Here is a 25,997-nt window from a genome sequence, read left to right on the forward strand (position 1 = left end):
AGGAGGCCTGGGTGGGATTATGGCTGGTGCAAATGCAATAGGTTAAATGGCCTCTTTCTGCATTGTAGGTATTCTTTATGGGGTACACTGAAAGAATATTGTCCAAACAGGTGCAGAGTGGGGCGACTAGACAATTTTCACAATAACTTCATTTGCAGTCTTAATGCAAGCCTACTTGTGACTATTAATAAATGAACTTTCATCACTCTGGTGTGGGTTAACCCTGGATATTGTGCTGAGGTACACCAACTTGCTGCCTTACAGACAACCACCTCCCCACACAAGCCACGCCCACTGCCAGAGACCAGCCCCGCCCACCAGCTACCCGGAAATGACGTCAGCAGCCGGCAGTTGCGCGCGAGCGGCTGCGCCAGGCGTGCTTTAAGGTGACTTTAAGGGTGGTGTTGTTGATTGTATTTCTTGTTCGGCCGATTGATTTGCCGGGCTCGGGGAGAGGGCGATGAGCGGCAACGAGGTGAACGCTGACTTCAATGAGCAGCTCCGGCTGCAGCAGCTGCTGGAAGGGGAGGGAGCGGCAGGCCTGCCGTCCAGAACGTTCGTGGACGCGGACGGCACCGAGTTCGAGTGGGACAGCGAGAAGAAAGCCTGGTTCCCCCGGGTAAGCGAGCGGGAGCCGCGGCCTAGAGCTTCCCCTCCGAGCCCGGGGCTCCGGTAAGGAGCAGGGAATCCCGAGCGTGCAGAAGGAGGCTCTGCGGCCCATCGAGTCTGCACTGACCACAATCCCACCCATCCCTATAACCCCATACATTTACCCTAGCTAGGCCCCCCCCCCCCCCCCCGACGCTAAGGGGCAATTTAGCACCACCAATCCATCTAACCCGCACATCTTTGGAGTGTGGGAGGAAACTGGAGCGCCCTGAGGAAACCCACACAGACACGAGGAGAATGTGCAGTTTCCACACAGACACTCACCCAAGCTGGGAATCGAACGTGGGTCCCTGGAGCTGTGAGGCAGCAGTGCTAACCACTGTGCCACCGTGCTGCCCCACGGTCAGCATCGGCTTTCCCCAACTGAGAAACTTAACACCCCATGCTCTGCCCACCCCACGCCATGATCAGATCCCTGCTTCGTCTACATGCAATTTCCATTCCCACTGCCAACTCTGGCTTCAAATTCCTGTTCTTCGTTTCTACTCTCCTGATCCCAATTTTTCTATTACTCATCCCTCTGCATGCATTTACCCTCGCCCCTCCCACTCACCCAACACAGGCCCATTGAAACCTAATATTTCTGAAATCTATTTTCAGATCACGGAAGATTTTCTGGCTATGTACCATGCAAACTATGGCTATGTTGAAGAAAACCCTGACGATATTGAGAATTCAGGCACTGAAACCCCGAAGACAGCAGCCAATATGCAGAAGCCTTTGTTGAAAAATACACCTCAGATTGATCCAAAAGAAGCAAAACAAAAAGGAGAGAAGAGAAAAGCTGATGCAGGTAATGTTAATTTCATGGTAATATCAAAATCATTGGAATATCCACAGGATGTTGTTTTGAGTTTGAATATCCAACTTTTTTTTAAAGTCTAGGCTGGTACATGATTGAAGCGATCGTTGGCATGTGATATGGTGGGTGTAGATTGGTTCTCTGTTACTTCGATACTTGATGAGAAGTTCAGGTCTTTTGGTGCTTGCTTGCATTGGGAAGTTGATGAAATACTCCAGTTTTCCTGAACCAGTACATTCTCTTTTTTTTCCCCTTTGACCTATCTGTGCTCCTCAGATTTGGAACTCTTGAGCATCCCTGTTACATCAGCTGCCAAGTCCTGAAGCTTTGGAATTCCTTCCCTAAGCATCTCCATCTATTTTTCTTCTTTTAAGATGCTGCTTAAAACCTACTCCTTCAATCAAACTTTTGGTCATCTGCCCTAATATATCTTAACATGGCTTGGTGTCAATGTCTTACAATGCTTCAGAATCCAGTCTTGTACTTTACAGTGTGTTAAGGTGCTATATAAGGTGTATACTGTATGATTGCTGTAATTTGGTTGGAAGGGAAATCTTCCCTGGGTTTAGGTTAGATCAAGTTTTCTTGCCTCATCTATGTCTGATGGAGCCTAACTGATGAGATTGATTAGTCAACAGTATCACTGTCATTGTATTGTATCACAATTGTCAGGATAATGGAAAGTCTTTTTCTGAAAAGAAAATAACACGCTGACCTTAATGGTGAATGATGGATACCTTCAAGTAATAGCAAACAGTCTAATCGTGGGTTTCAAATAGAGAGTTCAAACAGTTCGGAGTCATTTGAAAAGTATTGTGCTTCTGGTTCAGTTTGTCTTTTTTTTACAAGTTTCCTAATGTTGACTTTTAGCGTACCACATGTTCTGGTCCAACAATAAGGTAGGAGGTTATGCGTTGTGTTTTATATTGATGTCTTCTGAAGTAGCAGCTGCTGTATATGAGTCAAGCATAATTGAGAACCCTCCCGGTGAACATTTTTAGTCCAGAGTTTATAGATTCAAATCCCGCTCCTGAGACTTGAAAATATAATTTACTTTAAGAAATCTCACAACACTAGGTTAAAGTCCAACAGGTTTATTTGGTAGCAGGAGGTTTTGGAGTGTTTATTCTTCATCAGGGCACACCTGGTGAAGGAACAGTGCTTCTAAAGCTCATGCTGCCAAATAAACCTGTTGGACTTTAACCTGATGTTGTGAGACTTCTGACTGTGCCCCCCACACCCCATCCAATGCTGACATCTCCACATCGTAATTTACTCTGATGCAGCATTGTAATTCTAAAGAAATACTATTAGAGATGCCACTATCAGATGTGATGTTGAACCAGGGCCCTGTCTGCCTATTCAGATGGACATTAAAGATCCCATGTCCCTATTCAAAGATGATCTGGAAACTTCTTCCAAATCACCTCACCAGCATTTATTTGTCAACTATCACTAAAACAGATTATCTGATTAGTTATTTCATTGGCCTGGATTTTGTGATCATAAATTGGACGGAACTGTGGAAGTTCAATGCCGTTTATCTTTTGAAATTGAGAGCAACTTCTGAAGTGGAAACATGGTTATTCAGAAATCACTTTCAAGGATTCTGTGCTTCTCCAAAGTTTCGCTCAATCTCCTTAGAATGCAATCAATTAGAAGTTATAGAACTGACACGAACTTCAACTCTTAGGTTCTTAATCTTGCTGGAAAAATTCTTGAATAAGTTGCAACTTGGAGAATGACATAAATGGCTTTTAACTGTATGTTAGGTTCATATTTACTGCTAAACAGCTTTGCTGACTCTATTATGCCTGTATGCTGAATTTCTTCTGACAAATCCCACATTTTTAACATGTTTATTTGTGATATTTTATCTTAATCTCATGCATATGTGCCAATATTTTATTTTCTGTAAAATTGAAAAGATTCAGTGCTTTTAACATCTCATTGACTGATGCATAATTCTGAATAGTTGCTTATCCTGCTTGATGACATCACTGCTGCTGGATGCTTGGAGATCCCACTAACATAGTGCTAAATTTAAATCTGACCCATTGCTATTTGTGGACCATGTGGAATCTTTGCAGTGCAGAAATAGGCCATCCAGCACAATGGGTCTGCACCCATTGTTCAAAAGAGCACCCAGTCTCTTCCCTCCACTCTATCTGTATAACCTTGTGTATTTACCCTGCTAATCCACTTAACCTACACATCTTTGGACACTAAGGGACAATTTAGCATGGTAAATCCACCTAACTTGCACATCTTTGAATGCAGAAGGAATCCGGAGCACCTGGAGAAACCTCATGCAAACTCCGTAGTCACACAAGGCTGGAATTGAACCCGAGTCTCTAGTGCTGTGAGGCAGCAGTGCTAATCATTGTGCTGCCCACATAGATGCCATATTTCCTTATGTTACAGCAGCAACTATATCTCCAAAGTATTTAATTGGCTGTAAAATGCTTGCATCGTGTAAGACATTGGGTATGATTCTCCCCAAAAAATTTTCAAATGTCCCCTGCAGGAAAAATGATGAGATTACCACCAAGTGTCTGCACGATCCAGATTGCAGTCCACACGTGCATAGTCTATTTGTTGAAGCTTGAGGAGATTCCCACCGGGAAAGAGATATGTGGGACCTAAAGACTCCAGCAAGACAAGCCCCTCTGAGATTAGACTGCTATTTTTAAAGAATGCCCCGATCTCCAGACAACCAGAAAGATCCTTTCCCTTCAGACCCTGCCCGTTAGCAGTGCTAACCTAACAACACCAGGTTAGGAGGACCACGACACTCCCCAGCCATGTCCCTGGCCACTCCAGTGGCCCCCAAGCCCCCTGGCTTGGTCATCGCAACTGGTCTCTGTGGAGACCAGTAATGTTTGCTGCCAGCTTTATATTGCACCGGTGGATGAGTGAACACTTGGAGACAGATGAATCCAGCTAAAAACAGGGTGCATATTTAAATAATGATTTAGGTATGCAAATCTGTTTTTTGCCCTTGCTCTGGTGAACCAGATTATGTCGTCGGACATGAGTGGGAGAATCTCGTAAGGGCTTTTCCCTGTACAAATCTCATTATGGTCCACTTGCGACATTCTCTGACCAAATTCAATATGTTAAGTGCATGGGGGGCCCCAGACAATCACCCCCATTATATTTAAAGCACATTCTTTTTTATATGCTTGATGATGATTAAATTTGCATTCCAGTAATCTCAGTGGTGACATTATTGATAACACATTGAACTAACCTGTTGAACCAACTCCTTGTAATTATTTTTGTATTGGTAAGTTCCAGAAAAAACACAGAACATTTTTAGGCTTTCTTGTCACAATTTGTATTGCTTTTTTTTGTCATTTGACCTTAGATACAGATTTAATTCAACAGCCTCTGCAAAGCAGCAGGCAAAACTATGGTCTACCAACATGCAATGCTTCTTGATGTCAAGATATTTGCTCATCTAAATGAGCAATTTGAAATAATAGCAGTTTTGATGTTGTAACCTATATTGGTGTTCGTACTTCCATGTGAAGTGACAAACGTTGGCCATATTAATGCAGTGTATTCCAACCTGTATTTCAAGTTAATGGGTTTTTATGATTTTTCTAAAATTGTAAAGTTGCTAAATTAATACTATGAAAAGGGTATACTGTTTTCCTACAAGTCTCGTGCTGCTCTGGCATTTAGGAAGCTTATAATGCTGTAAAGATGCTTGTACAATTTGTATATCTCACTTGTATTACATAGCTTCATTCATATTTAACAATGTGAATTTTTTTTTTAAAGGCTGGATTGATGTTGAGGATCAGAAGAACACAAATGTGTATGTATCTGGTAAGTATGTAAGAATGTATGCGAGTTTCAAATAAATCTGTTGTAATTGGTTTCACCATGATGTGTGAACTGTTACGATTCATATGAAATCCAGCTGCTTTTCTGGTATCTAGTTTAAAGGTCCACTTTCCAGACCAGCCTCCATTGCCTGTAAATTGGAATATGGCCCTATATGTAAAACACCCTTGGATGGACTGCAGAGTCAGTACTGGGTGCTTTTTGTTTCATTCTGTACCCACTCAAAATATCATGGATATGCTCTACTGACTGATGAGTAGATAACCCTCTGACAGACTGTATACCCCCAGCTACAAATAGGATTTATTAAGAAATGAAATGACAAGGAAAAATAAGGAAGCATAGGGTTTCTTTGTTGTAAGCAAACATCGAATCACTTAGAGAAAATGTCCACTATATGAAGGTGCATTTCGATGTGTTCTACTACCAGCAGCTAGCACAAGAAATCCATTTAAAACAACAGCGATCTAATCTGCTTATAATTTGAACGTTTTAAGCTCTTGTTGCAAGGTGAAATAGAAGCATCGTTACAAGGGAGCAGCAATGTAATAATGACAGGATAATGTGATTTTAATGTTGAATGAAAGAGAAATTTTGGCCAGGACACAGGGACGTAGAGCCTTGCAGCTCTTGAAAATAGTGCTGAGTTTGTTTCTGGCTACTTGAGAAGGCTTCTATTTTAATGTGTCATTAAAAAGAAACACCTCTGACAGTACACCAGTCTCTTGGCATAGATGTGGAGTGTCAGTCTAGGTTTTGTTCTCCAACTTAGAGGTAGAATGTGAATCCAGGACCTATTGATCCAATACAGTCTGAGTTTTGCCATAGATTCTATATGGTGTTTTTATCCATTACCTTCTCAATTTTTTTAAAATCTTGGATTATTATATGGATGGGCTGCGATTATCTTGTTGACAATGTCCTTGATTAATGATCATGTGACTACTTCCAGGAAGCATTCATAATTTTTACTCAAAACATGTAGTGAATGGTTTTTATTCGTAACACTTAAATGTATTGCCGTTTGGTTGGAGGGGAATGACAGACAAAATCTTTACTGCCACGTAGAATTCTGAAGCGTCAGTTTGATGTTTGAGTACTTGTTTTAAGTTAATTATTTTCTATTTGCAGGGTTACCTCCAGACATTACAAATGATGAATTTGTGGAGCTGATGTCAAAATTTGGGATTATCATGCAAAACCCTGAAACAGAAGAATATAAGATTAAATTGTACAAGGACAAAGATGGAAATCTCAAGGGAGATGGTCTCTGCTGCTACTTAAAGGTATACAACTATTTGGTGATTGACTGGGTATTTAATTTAGTTACAATACTTGCTGCACTGTTACAGATATTTAAAATATGACTCTTCCTGTTTTGAATTATCTGGTTAATACTAAGTCAATAGTTCCTCAGAGCAGTCATTAGCAAGACTGACGATAGACTTAGAACTTTTACTGGGGAGGGGGGGGATTTTGATTGAAGGATAAATATCGGCCAGGAGATTGATGATAACTCGCCTGCTCCTCTACGAAATAGTGCCACGAGGTATTTTACATTCATTGTAGAATAGATTTTATTGATGGGGTTTCAGTTTAACTTCTCATCCAAAAGTCAACACCTCTGACAGTGTCATGCTGCACTGGAGTGTCAGTTCTGGGATTTTTGCGCTCAAGCCCTGGAGTAGAGTTGAATTCAGAGGCGAGAGTGCTACCATCTGAGCCATGGCAGATGCAAGAATAGACAGATGTGGTTGATCAGGCAATGTAGATGTGTTGATTTCAAAGCAGTACTCGGTGAATAAATAATTAGGTACAAGAAGTAAATTTGAGGTTATCTGTTTGATAATGAGCAATAAATAATAGCCCGGGATGGGATTTTATACTCCCTCTACCAGCAAATTTGAAGGTGGGCTGTCTTGTAAAATCTAATGGCGCTTCTCACCTTAGGGCAGGGGAGGTGTCAGGTGGCCCACCAGCCCTTGGGCCTATTGAGATGCTCATCCTAGCTCTGCTAGTATTTTACCTGGGCATGGGGAAACCTTGATGTGGAGATGCTGGGGTAAACACAATAAAATGTCTCACAACACCAGGTTAAAGTCCAACAGGTTTGTTTGGTAGTAAACGCCATGAGCTTTTGGGGATCTGCCCCTTAGCTAGTGGCGTTTGCCACCAAATAAACTTGTTGGACTTTAACCTGGTGTTGTGAGACTTCTTAATGGGGAAACCCGGCAGGTATATCTGCATGAGTTACTGTTAGGGCAAGTGGTAGGGGGAGCTCCCCTTTGCAGATCCCCTGACTGCGTTGGATACACAACCCCCATCAAATCATACTTCCTAATTTGCCCTCCCCCCTTAGCCTCTTACATCTGCTGCCAAGCCCCCAACCTCTCACCTTCTCTCCCAGCACTACCATGATTCTGGGATAAACCATTGGAATGATGAATGGGCTCCCTCCCCGGCAGCTTTTAGCCAGGCATTCATTATTGTCAACCTAATTGATCTCAGAACATCCCTGTGCACTGTATAAGTTGACTTTAAAAGTACACAGCTCCACCTTACTTTGTGCATTTTTGTGTGATGCTTCTGTCATTAAACAAGAGATTAATGAGTAATCCGTTGAAACTCTGCAATCTTTAAATTCTTGGTGTACCAATCATGCAAATTTACAATGCAAAGGAAACTTTTGCATCCACTTCTATAGATTGGAGAAGATAAAGCAAAAAAAAACAATTAATTTTTGCTGGATTTTTCTCTAATTTCTTCCATATCCTGTGATCCAGTGTCAGTACTGTTACAGGGTTTCTCGTAGTTCTTTCTATCTAGCATTATCATTGAATGAAATATTTGAGACTATTCCTCTGTAATGTTCTCCAATTTGACAACCTTCTGGCCTCTTGTACATCCTTGATTTTACTACCTTACTACCAGAAGGACGTGGAGACTCTGGAGAGAGTGCAGAGGAGGTTTACCAGGATGTTGCCTGGTATGGAAGGACTGGGGTATGAGGAAAGATTGAAGAAATTGGGGCTCTTTTCCCTTGAAAGACGCCGACTGAGGGGGGATCTAATAGAGGTATATAAGATTATGAAGGGTATAGATAGAGTAAACAGAGGTAAGCTATTTCCTATAATGGAGTCACGTAGGACAAGGGGCCATGGACTTAAGGTGAGGGGGGAGAGGTACAACACAGATATTAGAGGGAGGTTTTTCACACAGAGGGTAGTGGGGGTATGGAATGCTCTGCCAAGTAAGGTGGTGGAAGCATACACGCTAGAGTCCTTTAAGAGTAACTTAGACAGGCACATGACTGAGTTGGAGATGGGTGGATATAGGAGAACCTTTAATTAAGGGTCATTAGCATTGGGGTGTCCCTAGAAATGTTAGTGGGTATAGTATGATAATGTTTGTCTCTTTTCATTCACAGGTTTTAAGTCGGTCCACCTCGTGTCCAATGAGGGGCATACACGCGATGGGTCATACTGGGGCTGCTCTTGGTTGTTTGAGATTGGCCTAGTGCTTCATGTCGTTAGTGTGTGCCTAAACTGGACAAGATACTGGGCAAGACGACAGCTCAGTGACTATCGCTGATTGCTGTGCAGACACATGGATTTGGGCCGGTGTCTGTGGGAGTTTGCGCATTCTCCCCGTGCTTGCGTGGGTTTTCTCCGGGTGCTCCGGTTTCCTCCCACACCCCAAAGATGTGCTGTTAGGCTGATTGGCAGGAATAAATTGTCCCTAAATCAGTTTTCCCTCAATCTGGATGGCCATAAAACATTAGATGGGGGTCATGGGTAGAGAGGTGGTGTTGAGATGGCAGTGTGGGCTCGTTGGGCCGAAGGGCCTGTTTCCCAGGCTGATTTTGTTCTTTGTTCTTTAATCATTCCATCGTTAGCAGCCATTTCTTCCTCTGGCTAGGCTCAGGAATTCCCTTCCAAAACCTATTTCGCTCTCAAGCAAATGCAGTAAGAACAATAGCCCTCTTTGAGCTTTTTCCACTGTACCTCAACTCCACTTCTTTTTCCTTCAATTTCCTTTGTACCGAAAAATCTATTAATCTCTGTCTTAAATGTATTTTCCAACAGAGCTTCCACGTGTCTGAGCGAATAAATAGTGCTTATCTCAGTCAAATATCTGGTCTCTTAATCTGTGATTGTGATCCCAACCCTTAAGTCTAGACCTCCTAGCCTGGAAAAAGATTCTTCCTATTATGCCCCTTAAAAATTTCACTTACGTAAATTAGCTGACTTCTTATCATTAATTTTAAATTTAGACCTAATATACTTGCCTCTCCTCATAGGATGATCCTCTTATTCCATGAATCATCCTCATAAGTCTTCACTGCACTGCCTGTAATGCATGTATTTTGTTCTTTGATTACGGAGACTAAAATTGTACACAATACTTGTGTGGTCTCACCAATATCCTATTTAATTGTGTAATGCTTTCTTTACTCTTGTACTCCAGTATTATGTATTAAACAGTCAAATAATTTGTCTTCTTTTGGCAAAAATATTTTTTTCTGCATTCCAGAAAGAATCTATTGACCTTGCGCTCAGATTTTTGGATGAAACTGAAGTGAGGGGATATAAACTGCACGTGGAAGTTGCTAAGTTTGAAATGAAAGGACAGTATGATGCCAGCAAGAAGAAGAAGAAAAGCAGAGATTACAAGAAGAAGTTGCTTATGCAAAAAAAGTGCGTTAAACCCCAACTTTGCCTGATTAATTGGGGAGATTTTAATTTCAATTTTTAAAAATTAGGTCTATGCAATTACCATAAAACTTAACAGCAGCAATGTGATGTTTGCTTGTCCATATCAACACCCAGAGTTCCATGTCAGACAAAAGGCATAAGGAATAGGGATCTGTGGCACTTTCCTCCAGGAATGTTCCTGTATTGTCTAATATCTAATCTTACAGAAGTTTTACCAGGGAATGTCTATGTAGGAACCTTGTGCTCCAAAGCTGTTGCAGCCTTTCTGATCTGCTCCTTTGTGTGCTTCTCCAGTCCTTCAGAGACAGTTCAGTGGGTTACAAGTCATTGAGTTGCTTCTTCAGCATTCTGTATAATTCATATAATCAGATCTAACCTTAATTCCAAGAATTCTGTTTGGGAACCAGAAAAATAATACCATTCATACTCGTGTAAAAGTCACCTTTCTTAAAACCACACCTTTAGGCAAAAAGTAGGGATTCAACTTGAACACAAGTACTATTTTTTTCAAGAGGTTGTAATCTATGCATGTTGGATGGGTAACTTTTCTTAAAATATGAAAATTTACCAATGCTAGTGACCTACGCCAAGCTTTCTGAAGGTTAAGCATCAGTAGTCACAGCCTAGATTTCACCTTGGGTGCAGTGAGGGCAAAAACCACACTCAATTTCAATATTCTATTTTAAATCTATAAGTAAAGATTTATCTCACACTTTGGCAATTGTAGTGCCATCCTCTCCCATTGTCTCACTTTCTATTTACAGCAGTTCATCAGCTGATTGCAGACTCATCAGGTCAGAAATTGTTCCTGCTAATCTTGCCCCCAAGATGAGCCAAGAAGCAGCCAATGGCAAATTTTTATTTCTCCTTTCAAACATTTAGTAAGATTGGCAGATAGATTTATTGCCAATGACTATTAATCCAGAAATTCAGGACAATCCGCTGGGCACCTGTTTGAATCCTGTCACAGCATGTGAAATTTGAGTCTAGTAAAAATTAGGAATTAAAAGTCATAATGATGACTGTGAAACCATCTACTGCCCCTGTGGCTGAGTCCATTTACACAAAAATATGGTTCACTCTCAAATGCCCTCGGAAATAGCCTAGTAAGCCACTCCGTTTTAAGATCAATTAAGGATTAGGCCAGCCACCGGTGCTCATATTCTGTGGCTGAATAATAAAAAAAATCTATATCAGGAAATGATAATTGCCAAAAGCAATTAGTGTTGCACAATTTATATACTACTTATACAAATTTATATATGAAAAAGCATGCCAATAATCCTCAAGAACCATGGTCAATTTGCACTTGAGATGTATATTAATGGTATACAAGGTAATCTGCCATATTAACACTATTAATAAGATGGCTTAACATTTCCCGGTTTTGACCGGTCCTGGATCGGAACTGACTGGCTATTAATTAATTGCTAATAATATAATTTGTTTTATTTCTTTGTATATATAATCTGTGCTATTTATTTGTTATCTAAATTGTGGTGTGGATTGAATTGGCTGACAACCATCTGCAATGCTGGGGGCCTTGGGAGAGAGCAGGGCTGGATCATGCACTCAGCACTTTGGCTGAATGTCGTTAGCAAATATTTTAAAGACTGGGCTTTTGATGTGCTGGGCTCCGCATCATTGAGGTTAGGGATGTTTGTGGAGCTGCCTCTTCCTGTTAGCTGTTTAATTGTTCACCACCGTTCATAACTGGATGTAGCAGGATTGCAGAACTTTGATCTGATCCATTTGTTGTGGGATCAATTAGCTTTGCCTGTTGCATTCTGCTTTCACTGTTTGACCTGTAAGCGATGGAAATCGACAATGCCAACCAAAATTACCTGCTCACTGGTGCTCAGATTACATTCTGCCAGGGCTACTCAGCTCCTGACATCATTACATCCTTGGTCCAAACATGGACAGAAGTGTTAGACTCAAGAAAGGAAGTGAGAGAGACTGCCTTTGAAAGCAAGGCAGCATTTGACCAAGGTAATAAGAAGCCCCAGCAAAACTGAAGTTCCCAGGAATTGGTTGGGGGAGATAGTAACTCACCTCCTGACTGTCCACCGTCTACAAGGCACAGAACTGTAGTGTGATGGTATACTCTCCACTTGCCTGGTTGTGTGCGGCTCCAACAACGCTCAGGAAACTTGACACAACCCAGGATAAAGCAGCCTGTTTGATTGACGTCCTATCTACCAGCTTAAACATTAATTTCTTGTATCACTGATATACAGTGGCAGCACCATACTACATGAAGAAGCACTTCACCTCCTCTTCTTTGAGAGCGTCTCCCAAGACTACAACTTCGAGCATCTAGAAGCAAATATGAGAATACCACCACCTGCAAATTTCACTGCAAGCTGCACACCATCCTGACTGGAAACTATATCATTGTTCCTTCACTTTGACTGAATCAAGATCCTGGTACTCTCTAATAAATAGCACTGTGGGTGTACCTATACCACATGGGATACAGTTCTCTAGTACCTTCTCAAAAGGAATTAGTTGGCAACAAATGCTGGTTTTGCCATTCATACCCAAATCCTGTGAAATAATTTTTACAAAATGTTAATAGGCCTGCCAGAATAACCATTTAACCTTTCAGACTGTGGGAGGAAACCAGAGCACCCAGAGTAAATCCACGCGCCATTTAACTTGTGCTGTTCCTCGTAGCTTCTCACCTTGTCCACATGTGCATTTAAAGATAGCATTTCTTGCTACTCTCACAATGAGTAAACAACATGAAAACTTAATGGGTATCAGATGAGAGAACGCATTGCAGCAATTTTATAAATAGAAATGATTTCCAGGCTTCCTCTGGCTTCAGGAGCTGCCTATCTATACAGAAACACTTCCTATATTATCCTCTGACTCACTTTTATCATGTATCTGTTCATAGCAAGTAAATATTTTAGTCCTGAAGGAAATGAACAGTAACAGCTCCAACAACAGCAGAATAACCAACTGCATGTTGCGTGATATACCATGGGCAATACCAACAGATCTGCTAGCCATTGTTTATTTGTTTCAGATAGATAACTTCATGCAAAAGTTATGTTGAGATGTGGATTCCTGCAGATACAGGGCAGCACAGTGGTTAGTACTGCTGTCTCATGGCACTAGAGATCCAGGTTCGATTCCCAGCTTGGATGACTGCAGAGTCTGCATGTTCTCCTCATGTGTTCATGGATTTCTTCTGGGTGCTCCACTTTCCTCCCACAGTCTGAAAGATGTGCTGGGGTTAGATGCATTAGCTATGCTAAATTTTCCCTTGGTGTACCTGAACATGTGTCAGAGTGTGGCAGCTACAGGATTTTCACATTAACTTCATTGCAGCGTTGATGTAAGCCTATTAATAAATAAACTTTAACTCTGCTTGTTTAGAGGCTTTTAATTTTAAGGGGAACTTCATGTTGACAAAGACACGTTTTTGTTGTTAGACAGTTGGATTGGAGACCAGAAAGAAAACCTGGCAGTTCACGTTTACGATGCGAAAGAGTTGTAATTCTTAAGAATATGTTTCATCCAAAGGATTTTGAGGTAAGTCAAGGCAGAAATGGACGATGTATTTTTCACATTTACTTTTCACTTTTATTCTCGGAATTCTTTAAAGCTATTGTTACTATTTCTGTATCAGGATTAAATCAGGCTTTGCTCTATCCACATTGTGATCCAATATAATCAGAGGCTGCATTAAGATGGTCTACATGGGAAATACACACGGCAAATCTTCCACACTATTTGAAGACCTGTACAAGTTTGTAAATCTGCAAAAGAAATTCTGTATTCTGAGGGGTACAGAATTTTACATTTTTTGCACCTGTTTTTATCCCAGAATTTTCATGCTGACCTGGTTTAGTTTGAACCTGTTTTGCATTAATCTTTAGCTATTAAATTAAGTTGGTGGCAGTAAGAGAATTCTTATCCACAGTCAGTGCTGCTCTATTTAGGAGATTGCAAGTTTAAACATCATAAATTGTCAATTCAGGAAATGTACTGAGCTTCTGATGATTCTTTGGCACATACACATGATCAAAATTTTATCCTAAGTTTCAATAACCTGCATAACCATGGTACCTGGTCTCTACTTTAAAAAATCTTCACAATTATTAATTGGAGAATGTAAACTAGGTATCTCTGTACTTAATGTTACCTACTTGAAATTCTCATGTATGAGGTGGGTTGGCGCAGCTTGTGACTTATTGCATTTCAAATTAATGTAGAGACCGAAGAAAAGAAACGGTAAGGCACTCTATACTTTATCATTGCAGTGATTTGGGATTACAGATCAGTTCTCATTGGGGGATTTATCTTATCATAACTTCAGATTCTCTACCCAAGCATTGGTTTCACAGAGAAGAGGGGGAAAAATTCCAATAGTAAGATTACAGCCTATAGTCATTTGTCTTTTTCCATGCAGCAAGGCTGCTCAACCCAGCGTGAGACAGTGTCACACTCAGGATGTTATTTCTCATGTTTAATGTTTAATAAACTTTCTATAGGAGGACCCGTTGGTTTTAAATGAGATCCGAGATGATGTTCGGCTGGAATGCGAGAAATTTGGTCAAGTCAAGAAAGTACTTGTATTTGATGTAAGAATTTTTGAATTCAAAAATATTCAGATATATTTTCTGTGTGGTATGGATTTTTTTTTAAATGCAGGGTTTTAATGCTGAGTCTATTCTCTTATTTCCAGAGACACCCTGAAGGTGTAGCCTCTGTGGCATTTAAAGAGCCAGAACAAGCAGATATGTGTATATCAATGCTTAATGGAAGATGGTTTGGTGGTCGTCAGATAACTGCTGAAACATGGGATGGTGTTGTTGATTACCAGGTACGAAGAAAATATTGGAATGAAATGATTCTTGGAATGTATGTTTAGTCATTTCTATTGACCAGTTCTTAATTTGATAGATATGGTAAACGTACATTCTTAATAGGATCAAACAAGTTATCCTCTTGTAAACATGATTAGAAAAAAGTTTTAGTAGTCTCAACCAGTGGGAGAACAGGCTGGAGGGACTGAATGACCTCCCCTTGACCCCATGTGAGGCAATATAAACCAATGGTACAATTTTGAGGGGGATCAGGACAAAGAAACTGGTTATATAGAAGCAAACTTTTGAAGGTGACAAAACAGTTGAATGTAAGAACCAAGAAAAAGGAGTAGGGCGTAAGATTCCATGAGTCTGCTCTGTTTCATGATCCCAGTTGATGGGATGGGAAGATCTTTAATTGGAACCCTGGCTCAAAAAGGTCATAATTTTTACTTGTTTTTAGAAAACATGGAGGAACGGAGTCGCGGGATTACTGATTGGTTTTTAACGACCAGGAAAAGCATTTATTAAACACTAAAAAATTTGGTTATAAAGCAATACTCCTTCACTTGCCCCATCTTCACAGATGTACCCAGATTTTAAGGATAACATGCCACTCAGTCTTTTGTGGATTTCATACACACGCGCGTGCACGTGTATGAATGCACCTTTATCTTACATGAGTCTAGCTATACATCTAGCTGTTCTTTACAGAGAAACACTAAATTAAGCTAACTTAAATCTATACCTTATTTCTAATATTTAATAATACAAATAAAGATCACCTAAAATTACTTCTGCTTTCCTGACATCTAGTAAGACGTCTTACAACACCATGTTAAAGTCCAACAGGTTTATTTGGTAGCAAAAGCCACTAGCTTTCTGAGCGTTTGCTGCCCCTTCATCAGGTGAGTGGGAGTTCTATTCACAAACAGGGCATATAAAAACACAAACTCAATATTCAGGTAATCAGATCTTAAAGGTACAGACAGTGTGAGTGGAGAGAGCGTTAAGCAGAGGTTAAAGAGATGTGTATTGTCTCCAGACAGGACAGTTAGTGAGATTTTGCAAGTCACTATGGGGGTACAGATAGTGTGACTTGAACCCAAGATCCCGGTTGAGGCAGTCCTCGTGTGCGGAACTTGGCTATCAGTCACTGCTCAGCGACTCTGCGCTGTCATGTGTCGTGAAGGCCTCCTTTGAGATCCCTTACCCGAAGATCAGAGGCCAAATGCCTGTGACCGCTGAAGTGTTCCCCAACAGGAAGCGAACACTCTTGCCTGGTAATTGTCGAGCAGTGTTCATCCGTTGTCGTAGCGTCTGTATGGTCTCCCCAATGTACCATGCCTCTGGACTTTCCTGCAGCGTATCAGGTAGACGACGTTGGCCAAATCACAAGAGTATGTACCATATACCTGGTGGATGGTGTTCTCACAGGAGATGATGGCATCTGTGTCGATGATCCTTCACATCATGCAGAGTTTGCTATGGTAGGGTTGTGTGGTCACTGTTCTCCTGAAGGCTGGGTAGTTTGCTGCAAACAATGGGCTGTTTGAGGTTGTGTGGTTGTTTAAAGGCAAGAAGTGGGGGTGTGGGGGATGGTCTTGGTGAGATATTCACCTTCATCAATGACATGTTGAAGGCTCCAGAGAAGATGTCATAGCTTCTCCGCTCTGGGAAAGTACTAGACGATGAAGAGTACTCTGTCCACTGTCTTCTGAGGAGGTTGGTGAGGTTTTCTGTTGTGGCGCATCAGAACTGTCGATCGATGAGTCGAGCATTATATCCTGTTCTTATGAGGGCATTTTTCAGTGTCTGGAGGTGTCTGTTGCGACCCTTCTCATCTGAGCAAATCCTTTGTATACGGAGGGCTTGTCCGCAGGGGATGGCTTCTTTAACGTTTTTAGGGTGGAAGCTCCTACCGGTAAGCTTGACATCAGTAGTAGGTAAATTATTGAAAGGAATACTAAGAGATAGGATCTACAAATACTTGGATAGACAGGGACTTATTAGGGAGAGTCAACATGGCTTTGGGCATGGTAGGTCATGTTTGACCAATCTATTAGAGTTTTTCGAGGAGGTTACTAGGAAAGTGGATGAAGGGAAGGCAGTGGATGTTGTCTGCGTGGACTTCAGTAAAGCCTTTGACAAGGTCCCACGTGGGAAGTTAGTTAGGAAGGTTCAGTCGCTAGGTATACATGGAGAGGTAGTAAATTGGATTACACATTGGCTCAATGGAAGAAGCCAGCAAGTGGTAGTGGAGGATTGCTTCTCTGGGTGGAGGCCTGTGACTAATGGTGTGCCACAGTGATCAGTGCTGGGTCCATTGTTGTTTGTCATCTGTATCAATGATCTGGATGATAATGTGGTAAATTGGATCAGCAAATTTGCTGATGATACAATTGGAGGTGTAGTGGACAGTGAGGAAGGTTTTGAAAGCTTGCAGAGGGATTTGGACCAGCTAGAAAAATGGGCTGAAAAATGGCAGATGGAGTTTAATGCAGACAGATGTGAGGTATTGCACTTTAGAAGGACAAACCAAGGTAGAACATACATGGTAAATGGTAGAACACTGAAGAGTATAGTAGAACAGAGGGATCTGGGAATACAGATACACAATTCCCTAAAAGTGGTGTCACAGGTAGATAAGGTCGTAAAGAGTGCTTTTGGAACATTGGCCTTTATAAATCAAAGTATTGAGTATAAGAGTTGGAATGTTATGGTGAGGTTGTATAAGACATTGCTGAGGCTGAATTTAGAGTATTGTGTGCAGTTTTGGTCACAGGAAGGATGTTAATAAGGATGAAAGAGTGCAGAGAAGGTTTATAAAGATGTTGCTGGGACTTGAGAAACTGAGTTACAGAGAAAGGTTGAATAGGTTAGGCCTTTATTCCCTGGAACGTAGAAGAATGAAGGGAGATTTGATAAAGGTGTATGAAATTATGTTGGATATAGATAATGAATGCAAGCAGGCTTTTTCCACTGAAGCTAAGGGAGAAAAGAACTAGAGGACGTGGGTTAAGGGTGAAGGGGGAAAAGTTTAAAGGGAATATTAGTGGGGGGGGCTTCACAGAGTGGTGGGAGTGTGGAATGAGCTGCCAGATGAAGTGGTAAATGCAGGGTCACTCTAACATTTTAGGAAAAGCTTGGTCAGGTACATGGGTGAGAGGACTGTGGAGGGATATGGTCCAGGTGCAAGTCAGTGGGACTAGGCAGAAAAATGGTTCAGCGCAGCCAAGAAGGACCAAAAGGCTTGATTCTATGCTGTAGTGTTCTATGGTTTTATGTCATTGATGGAGACGAACATCTCACCAAGACCAACCCGTCGCTTCGACTTCTTGCCTTCAAACAACCGCACAACCTCAAATAGACCATTGTCCGCAGCAAACTACCCAGCCCTTCAGGAGAACAGTGACCATGACACCACACAACCCTGCCACAGCAATGTCTGCAAGACATGCCGGATCATTGACATGGATGCCATCATCTCACGTGAGAACACCATCCACCAGGTACATGATACATATTCCTGCAACTCGGCCAATGTCGTCTACCTGATACATAAGAACATAAGAAATAGGAGCAGGAGTAGGCCATCTGGCCCTTCGAGCCTGCCCCGCCATTCAATAAGATCATGGCTGATCTGTCGTGGCTCAGTTCCACTTTCCCGCCCTCTCCCCATAACCCTTAATCCCCTCTCTTATCAAAAACCCATCAACCCGCTTCTTAAAAATATTTAGCGAGGCAGCCTCCACCACTTCAACGGGCAGAGAATTCCAGAGATTCACCACCCTTTGAGTGAAGAAGTTCCTCCTCAACTCCGTTCTGAACTGCCCCCCCTTTATCTTGAGGCTGTGCCCCCTAGTCCTACTGTCTTTTTTGAGCGGGAAGAGTCTTTCCACCTCTATCCTATCCATCCCATTCATCATCTTATACGTCTCAATGAGATCTCCCCTCATTCTTCTAAACTCTAACGAGTACAAGCCTAGTTTATTCAGCCTCTCCTCATAGCTCAACCCCCTCAACTCCGGTATCAGCCTAGTAAACCTCCTCTGCACTCCCTCCAAGGCCAAAATATCCTTGCGCAGGTGCGGCGCCCAAAACTGCACACAGTACTCCAGCTGCGGCCTCACCAATGCCCTATACAGCTGCAGCAAGACCTCCCTACTTTTATATTCAATCCCCCTCGCGATGAAGGCCAGCATCCCATTCGCCTTCCTGACCACCTGCTGCACCTGCAGGCTGGGTTTTTGCGACTCATGCACAAGGACCCCGAGGTCCCTCTGCACCGTCGCCTGCTGCAGTTTTTCGCCACGTAAGTAATAGTCCTTCCTACCATTCTTCCTACCAAAGTGGACCACCTCACACTTGCCAACATTAAATTCCATTTGCCATTTCCTGGCCCATTCGCCCAGCCTATCTAGATCCTTCTGCAGACTCTCCACACCCTCCGCACAATTTGCCTTTCCCCCAATCTTGGTGTCATCAGCAAATTTCGACACCCTACACTCGGTTCCCTCCTCCAGATCATCTATATAAATGGTAAATAGCTGAGGCCCCAGCACCGACCCCTGGGGCACTCCACTAGTCACCAACCGCCAATCCGAATAGCACCCATTGACCCCCACTCTCTGCCTCCTATTTGACAACCAATCCTCTATCCACGCTAACACCCTACCCCCAACTCCATGTCCTCTGACCTTCTGCAGTAACCTCTTGTGAGGTACCTTATCAAACGCCTTCTGAAAATCCAGAAAGACCACATCCACCGGCTCTCCTCTATCCACCGCCCTAGACACATCCTCATAGAACTCCAGTAAATTTGTCAGACACGACTTCCCTTTAATGAAACCGTGTTGCGTCTGCTCTATCAAGCAATTCCCTTCAAGATGCCTCGCAATTTCCTCCTTAATGACGGATTCTAACATTTTACCTACCACAGACGTTAAACTAACCGGCCTGTAATTCCCCGCCTTTTGCCTGGCACCCTTCTTAAACAACGGCGTAACATTAGCCGTTTTCCAATCCTCCGGCACTTCCCCGGAATCCAGCGACGTCTGGAAAATAACCACCAAGGCATCCACTATCACCTCCGCCATTTCTTTCAGAACCCTCGGATGCATTCCATCCGGTCCTGGGGACTTGTCCACAATCAGCCCCTCCAGTCTGTCGCGCACCACCTCTCTAGTAACAGTAATGTCATTAAGACCCTCCAGTCCTACCAAGGATGTCCTGAGGCTTGGTACACTGGGGAGACCATGTAGATGCTACGACAACGGATGAATGAACACCGCTCGACAATCACCAGGCAAGAGTGTTCTCTTTCTGTCGGGGAGCACTTCAGCGGTCGTGGGCATTCGGCCTGTGATCTTCAGGTAAGCATTCTCCAAGGCGGCCTTCACGACACACGACAACACAAAGCCACTGAGCAGAGACTGATAGCCAAGTTCCACGCATATGAGGATGGCCTCAACTGGGATCTTGGGTTCATGTCACACTGTCTGTAACCCCCAGGATCTTGCCTGGACTTGCAAAATCTCACCTAACTGTCCTGTCTGGAGACAATACACATTTCCTTAACCTGTGCTTAGTGCTCTCTCCATTTACGTTGTACCTTTTAAGACTTGATTACCTGTACAGACTCGCATTCCAATCATTATTTTGTAAATTGAGTTTGTGTCTTTATATGCCCTGTTTGTGAATAGAACTCCCACTCACCTGATGAAGGGGCAGCAAGCGCTGTGAAAGTCAGTGGCTTTTGCTACCAGGTAAACCTGTTGGACTTTAACCTGGTGCTGTGAGACTTCTTACTGTGTTTACCTCAGTCCAATGCCGGCATCTCCACATCATTACTGACATCTGCCATTCAGTAAGATCATGACTAAACTCCTACATCTACTCCCAATTTTACACAAGGGGATTTTAAACATTGAGAACTCACTAAGTGAAATATCTTTCCTTCATTTCAATCTAAAATGGCTGCCCCTTACCCTGACATTACGCTCCCTAGTTCTAGATTCTCCAGCTTCTTAATATCTATCTTCAAGGATCCAGTGAGTTTTTTTCTGATTTGTAGATTGTATAGGTGCATTCTGCTCCATCTTTCCACATAGAACAGTCCTGTCATCCCAGGAATCAAGGTTGTGATCCCTTGTTACACTGCATCCAGGCTAAATATACTTCCTTGGATAAAGAGACCCAAAACTACACAGTACTCAAGTGTGGCCTCACCAAACTTCTATACAATTGCAGCCAGATTTCCTTACTATTATGCTCCAAGCCTCTGAAATACGATTTTCCTTCCTAGTTTCTTGCATATTAATTTTCTGTGATACAGAGAAAAGAAGCCCCAATCCCTTTATCAACATTTACTTGCCACTCACCTTCTAAAGATATTGTAATTTGCATTCCTCCGGCCAATAACAATTGGATAATTATACACTTCCACAAATTGTACTTCATTTACCACTTCACAATTGCGTAACTGTTCTATATCCCATTGCAGTTTCTTTGTTGTCATCATAACTTAATTTCCCTTCTAGTGTTGTATCATCAGCAAAGTTGGATATATTTCACTCAGTTTCCTCCTCTAGGCCATTGATTTTCTCTATCTGCAGAGACCACTATTATCAGTGAAAGGCTATTTAAATTTTTTTAGATCTAATTTCTGCAGCTATGTTTACCCAAAGTTTTATTCAGTGACTCAGCTAGACCTGCTAATTCAGTCATCCCCCTGCAGAGTCATAAAGAGAACAGTGCTACAATGCAAACTTTTATCGACAACCTTACCCACAAATATTGCCTGTGACAAGATGGAACACCCGTCTGTAGGGGAGGGAACTAATAGAGCAGTCTACATTTGAAATTAGAATTTGTAAGGTTAGCTGTAGAGTGCTTCCACTATATGCTGCTGTCTAAGTGTGCCTGTGTGGTCTGATAACACACCAGTAATCCACGTTAGCAAGCATGCTTGCTCGTTAAGTTGCGATCAAATAATGAAATTACTTCCCTAGTTCAGCATATCATGAAGATGTGAAAAAAAGCATCAAATGCTCTCAATTTCTGCTTGAGAGCTAGTTTTGAAGCTTTTCCAAGAGCTGGAGGTGGATGAAAACAGGGTGATTTATTTTGCAGGACAACAGTCAGCCCTTGTGGCCTCTGTTTGAAATATGCATCAATCAAGAGAGTGGGCAGTGTCTCTCTTGACATAGATGTTTTAGTATGCGATTTCTCAGATCCTAGCAATAGTTTCTGCTAAAAATGAGCCCTTTTCAGTCATGAAAGTAGTCATGTGGTTTCTTTCACTGTCTGAAGTGATTCATTTCCTGAGGGCAATGTTCCTATAAAATAGCAATTCGGCTCCCACTGCTCCAGTTTGCTCCATTCAGAGCAAATGAGATGATCACTGCTGTTGAGGGGGCATTTGCTGCAGGATAACTAGTTCCTATGGCATTGTTGCTCAGGTCAGTGTAGGTGAGGCAGACTGCTGCGTCGGCAACCTGAAGTTGAGGTGGTACACAGAAGATCCAATTCCTATCTTGGTAGGGAATGGCACTGGTTGCAAAACCAGCAGTAGTTCAAAGCAGAGGGGTGCTGAACTGTTAAGTAGACAGAAGGCTGAGAAATTAGCCAGCATTTTATGAAACGTTTGCAAAAATAAAAGAAAACTTTGAGTAATAATTTTGAACTTGCAGATTGAAGAAACTGTGAAAGAAAGAGAAGATCGATTGAAATCGTGGGAGACATTTTTGGAAGCTGACTCATCCTCAGCTAAGGCTGCTGATGAACAGAAGGTGACACAGGCTAGCAGCCAAGAGTCTGTGGAAATCCCAGTTGCTCCAGAGAATAATATAAAACTGTCAGAGGATAATGGAAAGTCATCAGTGAACAGTGTAACACTGCCAAAGGATAACGGGAAACTATCAAAAGACAGTATACTGCCTTCAGAGACCAATAGCAAAACACCAGTGGACAATGAAACCCCTTCCAGAAATAGTAAACCACAAGATGTGATTGATTCTGTGTCTGAAGTGGAAGAGGCTGAAGAAAGATGGAATGAAGGAAATTTATCAACAGACAGCAGCATCGATGGTAGTGATGATGACGCAGAAGAGGAGCCATGAATTCCAGATGGGACTTGTTTTTAAATGACTGCTTTAAAACTCATTTTAACTGAAATGCTGTGGAACGTGGTGGCTGAACATCATGTGCATTTTTTGAGTTGCCAAGTTGATTGCTGTAAATTGGAAAAAAGCTTCTTTAATATGGTTAATATTTGGTAGCAAATATATATTTGTTGTAAAGAATTGTGCTGTTTTGTTCTCGACGTGTATCCGAGATATACACTTAGAACTCTTTAGTTCTACTAAAACTAGTAGCTCAACCAACTAATTAATAACCATTCACTTTTGGTAAAAATGCATTCTGGGGTAAAATACAGATAATTCTCAATTTTTCTGGGCATTTGTGTCTTTTTCCATTTTCCATTTTTAACAAATGCAGTGAGAATTTTGCTGTGTATTTCACCGAGTTGAGGCAGTCGTTGACAAGCAATCATCTTTCATGTTGAGCAGTAAATTTGACAAACTCTAATTATGTGAGATGCTACAGCGGGGTGTAAAGCTCTTCGCAAGACAGTTCATTCCTATCACTGCGAACCATTGGAATAGCAGTAAGAAACAGGGTGATGCTTCTCCCTTTCCTTTCCTCATCCAAAGAATAGCTCCTAATGCTATAAACGTATGGAAATGATGAACAGGAAATAATCCACTTCCAGCCTGTCCCCCCCCGTACCTGTCATAATACTCGACAATGCACCTGAGGTCATGTGATGTTCTGGAAAACATGCTTAAACTGCCAATCAATTTTGGGAGTGTTTTCCCCAATGAGGCAACAGTAACTGTTTCTAACTTGGCAAGAAAAAGTGCAATGGCACGCTGTGACGCAAGACTATTTGTGGGGAAAATTCTGGAGTGTAGTCAAGATATAGTAGGTAGGATTATCAAGATTAAATGCTGGCAGCTTGTGACTCTTGCAAGGTGAAAATTATTCCCTTTATAAATAAATGGAAAGTGAGCCATTGATATGTTTTAATTAAAAATTTAATTAAAAATTCACTATTTGAATTAACCCAGACCTGAGCAGAAGAAACCACAATGGCAGTCGACCATTCCGTTGCCTTGCTTCTCTGATGGATACGTTTCGCTGTGCAGAATCTTAAAAACAAATGTGATAGTTTTTGATGATTTGAGTTACAGCACCATATACTTTAATCTTGAAAGTACACAAATGTATCTAGATATGAAAAATCTTATCAAAATATTAATATTGGTAAGTCCCAAAATTTTGGTTGCTCAGATTATGGAGGATGATTTTATTTTGCTCTCCCCAATTCCTTCTCTGCTGTGTTTTCTTGTAATTTATTTGTGTGAAGTGAGCACTTCATGTATTGGTCTCTGTTTTGGGCTTTTACAGCATGTCTTCTGGGACAAGTTTGAACATTTGACCATTGCTTTATGAGGATGCTGATTGGAAATGTGTTTAATGTACCTTTTCCACATGTGATCGATTTGTATTAGCTTGCTCCTGGCACTGTCTAAAGTCTCAGAACATCAAAAATAAATCCAGAAAATGCTGGAAATACTCAGCTGGTCTGGTAGCCTTTGTGTTCTGATGAAGAGTTAAGTAACGTTTCAGGTTAAGTGTTTCTCTCTCCACAAATGCTGCCATATCTGCTAAGTATTTCCAACATTTTCTGTTTTTATTTCAGATTTTCAGCATCTACAGTATTCTGCTTTTGTAAATTTAATGAAACTTCAATCCATAAGTGATCATTGTGATACATAGTCAACTTTTCCTTTGGCATAACATCACATTCAGGAGATTTTCCACAAATTGCTTGAATTAGTTGCAGTATCTTAACTCCTCAGAACATATTCTAGTAGATTATAAAATGCAAGAATATTTTCTTGTGCATTTTAAATTTTGTCTTTTGGAAGTTGAGATTAACATTTTAAAAGAAATTATTTCACTCATCTTTATCCCATCTAGTTCTAATGTTGAACGTTTGTTTGCAGGTGGCAGTCTGAAAGATCTGGCTTTTGTTAGCACGACTAACTTTTCTGAAATGTCTGTGGCAAATTAACGTCTCTGGTTTTCCTTAAAGTACAGAATTTATGTTGAAGATGATGAATGCCTATTTTAAATTTCTAATGAACATAAAATTTAAGGTTGACCTTGTTCAAAATAAAGAATATGAACATTGACTTGGCAGTTTTGAAAAACACCACCTTTTCAATTTCTCATCTGTCCCTGTTTTATTGATAGCCCTCTCTAGCCAATCTCAGCTTGTGTCATCCTTCCTTGGTTGGAAATATGCCATCTGACAGAATCTCTGCATGTCCATTATTGAAAATGAAACTCGATGGCTTAATCTACCAAAACCGATCTGTCGCAGGACTGTTCCTCATGTAATTTTGGAACTTAAACTAAATCCTCTGCCCTCACCTCCTATACTCAATCTCTGACTTCCCCTTCCTAACTATTTTAATACTTGTGGGTATATTTACCTGTGGCACTTCATGTTGCTGTCTTCTTTGTTTCCATCTTCATTTCTTGGATTTCCTGTTCTTTCTGATCTTCAGTTGATTTAATCTCCACCACCACCTCCTCGGGAATTGGCAACAACCATTGGCCTTGCCAGTAATGGCAAAATCCAATTGAGTATTTTTTTTAAATACTGACGTGGGGCACTGTTTAGGCAGATACTTTAATATGACATTAGATGTTCAGGAAATAAATTACAAAGAACACATACTTTATCATCCTAGAAGCATTAGTGTAACTCTCTAAACGTACACACACAAGTACAGAGCAATACCCAGCTCAAAGAAGAGAGGACATTTTCTTGACATTCAATAACATTGCCTCTGCTGAATTTTCCTACTATCAACATCCTGGAGGTTAACATTAACCAGAAACTGAACTGGACCAGCCATATTAACACTATAGTTACAAGAGCAGGTCAGATGCTAGGAATCTTGTGGTGAGTAACTCATTTCCTGATTTCCCAAAGCCTAAGATACATTTCAGGAGTGTGATGGAAAACCTTCAATTTGCCTGGGTGAGTGCAGT

General features: G+C 41.5%; 1 protein-coding gene across 1 annotated transcript; it reads left to right on the forward strand.

Annotated features, from left to right (window-relative positions):
- Positions 1–365: 365 nt before the first annotated feature.
- Positions 366–25,129, forward strand: htatsf1 (HIV-1 Tat specific factor 1). The gene is made up of 9 exons (XM_080190753.1): positions 366–619; positions 1,270–1,462; positions 5,261–5,308; positions 6,458–6,612; positions 9,860–10,023; positions 13,488–13,587; positions 14,550–14,639; positions 14,744–14,881; positions 22,559–25,129. The coding sequence occupies exons 1-9, from the start codon at positions 461–463 to the stop codon at positions 22,985–22,987; spliced, it is 1,476 nt and encodes a 491-aa protein (XP_080046879.1). The 5' UTR covers positions 366–460; the 3' UTR covers positions 22,988–25,129.
- The last annotated feature ends 868 nt before the right edge of the window (positions 25,130–25,997 follow it).

The sequence above is a fragment of the Carcharhinus amblyrhynchos genome, chromosome 6 (genome assembly GCF_965287045.1).
Source record: "Carcharhinus amblyrhynchos chromosome 6, sCarAmb.v2.hapA, whole genome shotgun sequence".
Lineage (NCBI taxonomy): Eukaryota > Metazoa > Chordata > Chondrichthyes > Carcharhiniformes > Carcharhinidae > Carcharhinus > Carcharhinus amblyrhynchos.

Bases quoted from the DNA above. Each gene is read 5' to 3' on its own strand.
- htatsf1 (XM_080190753.1), top strand. From the start codon at position 461: ATGAGCGGCAACGAGGTGAACGCTGACTTCAATGAGCAGCTCCGGCTG. The intron at 1,463-5,260 runs GTAATGTTAATT...TTTTTTTTAAAG, and splicing joins GAAGAGAAAAGCTGATGCAG to GCTGGATTGATGTTGAGGAT. The intron at 10,024-13,487 runs GTGCGTTAAACC...TTTTGTTGTTAG, and splicing joins AAGTTGCTTATGCAAAAAAA to ACAGTTGGATTGGAGACCAG.